The 6000-nt window shown below is 35.2% G+C and overlaps 1 protein-coding gene across 1 annotated transcript in view; it reads left to right on the forward strand.

Moving 5' to 3' along the window:
- Positions 1 to 6000, forward strand: part of Atf2 (activating transcription factor 2) — a 116244-nt gene that overhangs the window by 68948 nt on the left and 41296 nt on the right. The window contains 1 exon segment of the mRNA XM_023719165.1: positions 3564 to 3770. Coding sequence (XP_023574933.1) covers positions 3564 to 3770 — 207 coding nt within the window.

The following is a 6000-nucleotide window of genomic DNA, read 5'->3' on the forward strand; positions in this document are numbered from 1 at the left end:
TTTTTGAGTTGGGGATTTCTGTTCGTTTTTGTATTTGAGAATTTGAACCCAAAGCCTTAACTTTGAGCTACATCTTCCACTCTCTTTTTATTTTATTTCATATTTTGGGGAAGGGTCTATAGGGTGTTCAGGATCTCACTACTAGATCGCACTCTTAGTGATCTGCTTGTTTACAGCCTCCCAAGTGCTGGGATTACAGGCTCACGCTGCCACACCCAATCTCAGTTGCCATCTCAGCGCACCCCAGGGATGGGGCTGGCACAGCAGGCCTGGGGATGAAATCCCCGGCCCCTGCACCTGCTTGCAGGCCTTTTAATCCACTGAGCTAGGCCAGCCCTTATTTTTTATTTTTTGAGACGTGCTCTTGCTAAGTTTGTAAATTGCCCAAACATGTGATCCTCCTGCCTCAGCCTTCCAGAGTGCTGGTACTATGTGCATGTAGCACCATACCTAGCTCCCTATAAAAGTGTTTTCTGTAAGTATTTATATGTATATTGATCTGACATGGCACAATAAATAGTTTTTAAAGAAACTAGTATTCTAGTATCGTGAAATTGAAGCAATAAAACATTTGAGAAATGTACTTCATCCCATATTTCTTGATTGACAATCTTTAGAGTTCAAACTTTGTCCTCTTGGGAAGTTTTGTGTATAATTAGAGAAATATTAGAACCTTACGTTGAGAAAGGTACAAAGTTTTGTTCTTTTAACTGTCACAAAATATGAACTTGTTATAAAACAAATTACAACTGTTAAGGTATTTTCTTTGCTGAAATGTAAACTGTACTCCAGTGTGGCCTGTTTAGGTTATGTAAAAATTCAGTAAGATATGGACAATAACTATTTGAGTTGTTGAATGTGGTACTCTTCAGAAATGTACATAGCTTCCTTCTTCAAGTAGCAAAACCAAGATCTTTGTAAGGAATCTTTGGATCTCTTTTTTTTCTTATCATGAGTTTTCCCATTTCCTATAATGACTTACATTGGTAATGCATATTACATAGCCATTGTGATGGTCTCTGTAACCATCAGCTACTAGGACTATTAACTACTCTTCCAGATGTTTCTTCTTTTTTTTATATTTATTTTTTTATTGAGAAATAAATATGAATGAGACAGTTTCACAGCTGATTAATAGGACAGTTTTGATAGTCAGTACACTGTACATTGTTATCTTCTTAGTGGTTATCCATAGTACAAGGTTAAATACTATAGGTGTTTGAATTCAACTAAACAATCTAACACTGTCTAGCAGTCTACAGTATTAGTAGGTTATCCTTAGAAGTTATTGACTTGAGCCTCTTCCAGATGTTTCATAGAGACATGTTTTTCCTTTAGTAATTCTTGTTTCTGTTTTTAATATTTTCTCAATATAAAGTATTACTCTTCTATTTGTATAAATATCTTACTTGGAGGTAATCAGAACTATCAGAAATATATAGATATTCATGCACACATGTATATGTCTATATATATAATTGACATAAATTATTCTTGAATTAAAATTTATGAATTGCCACCAAAGGAGTAGATGCAGCTGTTTATACTGGGGACCCTTTTTACTTATTTCTGTGGGTCCCTATCATGATTGATGTTTCTGCATATCTACTCTTTTTCTACAATAAGGGGTTACTATGTTTCTATTCAGTGTTTCAGAACTCTAGTGAAGTATTGACATCAAAAATCAAGTTTCCAATCAAATAAACTTAAAAGGTTTAAATTGCTATCTATGCAGAGGTATTTAACTATATTTTATCTTTATAAAACTTAGGATAAAATGGAACATAGTTGTGGTTGTTACCCACTAAATAACCTTACTTGGTGGTTAAGAGAAAAAGTGAATAAGTGTGCAGCAAGAGAAACCACCAACAGGGCGAAGAGGAAACCTACAGTGTAAGAAAAAATGTTTGCCAGCTGTTCCTCAGACAAAGGATTGTTCTTGAGAACATAGAAAGTACTCAAAAATATCATGCCTCACAAATTAATTTAACGACCCAATCTAAAAATGAGCATCTGAGATGCATCTACACTTCTCAGATGAAAAAGTTTAAATAGCAAATAAATATATGAAAAGTGTTGAACATCCCTGGTCATTTCAGAGATGGAAATTAAAACCACACTGAGATTCTCTTTTACTCCAGAAAGAATGACTATTATCAAGAAATCAACCAATTAAAAAAAAAAAAAGAAAGAAAGAAAGAAATCAACCAATCACAAATACTGGAGGGGCTGTAGGGGGAGAAAGGAACTCTTCTCCACTGTTGGTGGGAGTGTAGACTGGTGCAACCACTGTGGAAGTCGGTGTGGGGAGTCCTCAAAAAAACTTAGTATTAAAGGTTCCATTTGACATAGCTGTTCCCTCCTTGATATCTCCCCAAAAGAGTTGAACATGTCATACCATAGCAATATATGCACACCCATGTGTATAAGCAGCTGTTTGTAATATCCAAATCTTGGAAACAACCCAAATGCCCATCAACTAGTGAATGAATAAAGAAGATGTGAACTTTCTCTATACAATGGAATACTACTCTGACATAAAGAAGGATAAGCTCAAGATAATTCTAGGTAAATAGATGCACCTTGAGACCATAGTCTTAAAGTAAATCAGTGACACGTGTAAATACTGCATGGTTTCTCTGATGTGAGAAGCCTAAAGTTGTAAATAAGGACCAAAATGTATGCTAGGTATTGTGAATTAGGAAGAAAATGTTCAAATAGGGAGGGGAACGAGGAAGAGGGGGGGTGAAAAGAAGGAAAAAGTAAAAATAAGAAACAAAGGGAAAATGGGAACAAACCTTTTGTAAATGGAGAGTGGAAAGGGGGTTGAAGGGAGGGTAGGGGAATAGGAAATAGAAGAATCATGTTATATCATGTACAGGCACAAATTCTATGATGAATGTGATCAGTATGTGTCCTGAAATATACCAATAAAATCTGATGAAAATCAAGGCTCTTGTGAGATTCTCTCCCTGTAAATAAGCATTAATTATAAGAACCTAACCCTTTAAAAAAGACCCTAAATAGCTGCACAAAATATGTATGTATTTTACCCCCTACTTTTAGAAAAAACACGTTTAAAGACAGTTTACAGATGTAATGTAAGATGTATTTTATTTCAAAAATAGCATTGAAAACATAACATGGTTTCCTTTCACAAATTTAATTAGAAAGTTATTAAGTTTTTTACCTTTAGTAATGTAAAATCAGTTTTTTTTGGAGATTGAATAATAAAGTATTAAAAAGTACATTTGGAAAAATATAAGCTCTATATATGATCACTTATATTGCGTCTTCACATTTTTATATTACTCATATGTAAGTGAAAATATTATATATACCTTAAAGACTACGTTTACTGTTTCGCTTCATACCTGAGAATTTTGTTATAATCAGCTCATTTATTTTAGAGAAAGCATTAAACTACAGGGTGATTCTCATGTTTCAAAATACTGACATATTCAACAAGACTCAGAAAATAAAGTTAATAGCTTTCCCTCTTTGAGACTCTTTACTGCCTGTGTTAATACACTCATTAGACATAACATCTGTGTTTATCATAGGCCTCTCCAGCTCACACAACTCCACAAACCCAAAACACAAGTGGTCGCCGAAGAAGAGCAGCTAATGAAGATCCTGATGAAAAAAGGAGAAAGTTTCTGGAGCGAAATAGAGCCGCAGCTTCAAGATGCCGACAAAAAAGGAAAGTTTGGGTTCAGTCCTTAGAAAAGAAGGCAGAAGATTTGAGTTCATTAAATGGTCAATTGCAGGTATGTGCATAAATGTGAATTTTGTTTTATTTATTCATTTCTAATAGTTATGAACATAGCTTTTCCCTGTATCTTTATAATTAGTCGGCCTTTCATGGCCAGATAGCTCAGCAGAATAAAGACTGGGGTTCAAACCTGGTGTTGTGCGCCATGCCAGCACCATTCCTGGGATGCACTGAGACACAACAGAATGGGCGTGGTGGCGCACACCTATAATCCCAGCGCTTGGGAGGCTGAAAACAGGAGGATCACTACGAGTCCAATGTAGTGAAACCCTGTAGACCTTGTAGACCCTGTATTAAATACGTTTTAAAAAGTAATTGTAGTGTATAGTTGGCCTTTCAGATATTTTAGGATATAACATTGGGCATGTGCAGAATCTATCATACATCATAATTTTGTAAAACTGAATATTGAGATGAATAGAAGATTTTCAAACTTGACGCTATAAATGAATTTAAAATAATTGTTTATGTATGAAGTACAAAATACCTAAAATACCAAAATACCTAAAATAATTTCATAAAGATATGAAATTATTCACTTCAAAGAAGTCAATTTATAAAGAGTACAAAATCATATTAAAACAGAAAAATTACAAGTGATACAGAATTTCACTTAAAGTCATAAGAATTTCACAATATTTGTTGTAATGTACAGTGTTGTCTTCCAACCAGTTATTCATATTACCAGACGCATGCATGCAAAATAGGAAGAAGAAAGAAATATATAAGAAATTAAGAGGAGAAAAAGTTGAGAAAAGGAGATGAAGCAAATTAAGCATTATCAGGCTGCGGAGATGGCTCAATAAAATAAACACTGTATTATCTGCCCCTTCCGTAGACCAGCAGAAATCCACAGTGCAGTTGTCCAAACCATCGTGCTTATATACATGGTACATAGATGTATCTCTTTCCCCCACTCTCTTTCTTGTCCAGAGGTTTAAAATTTAGAAGTATCAGTATAATTTTACTTTTCTTGCTTATTTTTGTTTATATCATAAACATAAAGTTGCTTCAGCAGTAGTTTTTATTTTTAAACTCTTGAGTTATAAATTATTTTAAGTGAATATGGTACTTATCAAAGGTGCCAGAGTGACTGCTTTGGAAACTGAACAACGTCAATTATCCACAGCACAGATAGAAACTGGCCAGTAGCAGCACAGATGACTTCATGCTGCCCTGCCAGTGTGCCTCAAAATCCTTTCTTAGAACCTCATGCAGTAGGAACGTTTTAAGTCTTCACTCAGTCCAGTAAGATTTCCAATGACATTATCTGATAGGACCAGGTATATTTCCTTTCCTCTGTTTTTTAATTTCATTGTTTTTACATTGTGAGTACCAATTAATGTCCACCAACTAGAAATTGATATTAGTGTGTTGCAATTATTAACATAGGCCAGTCATTATTAAAATGTTAATGTAAGGGCTGGCGAGATAGCTCATCAGACTAAGCACCTGCTTAGGCAAGTTCAGAGACCAGGTTTCAATCCCTGGCACCACATGTTATGCTGGCCCTTCCCCGAGGCACGTTGAGCTGGCCAGAGAGACCAGGCATGGTGGCACACACCTGTGACGTCAGCACTAGGGAGACTGAAAACAGGAGGATCACTACGAGTCCAGCTGTGTAGTGAGACCTGTACCAAATACATAAGAAAAAGAAAATTTTTTGTAATGTGATACAAGTAGGTATTAATTTTAAAAATACAAAACTCTTCAATTTTTTAAATTTCATGACTAGAAATAACAATGGTTAATATACTATGTGTCATGATCGTTGAATGAATGGATAAAGAAAACAGTACTTACATATAATGGAGTAATACTCTTGCACCAAAAAAAAAAAAAGTCTGGCACAACAAAAGGCATTAAAAGCCAAGAGTGGTGGTACACACCAGTAATCCCAACACTTGGGAGGCTGGGGGCCAGAGGATTGCTGTGAGTTTGTGGTTCCCCGGGGCTACCTAAGTGAGTTCAAGCCTACCTGCACTACATAGTGACACCCTGCCTTGAGATGTGATGCAATGTGATGCGATGCAAAGCAAAGCATAGCATAGCATTGACAGGCATAAGTCAGACACACAAGCTTAAACATTGTATCGTTTGTCCAATGAGAAGTGCACTCTCTCATATATATATTGAGAAATTGATATTTTGAATATTGAATATTGACATGGTATATCAGATTGCCTTACAAATATAATTTTAGTGATTTCATTTTATTTTATTTT

Source organism: Octodon degus, unplaced genomic scaffold (genome assembly GCF_000260255.1).
Source record: "Octodon degus isolate 3935 unplaced genomic scaffold, OctDeg1.0 scaffold00065, whole genome shotgun sequence".
Lineage (NCBI taxonomy): Eukaryota > Metazoa > Chordata > Mammalia > Rodentia > Octodontidae > Octodon > Octodon degus.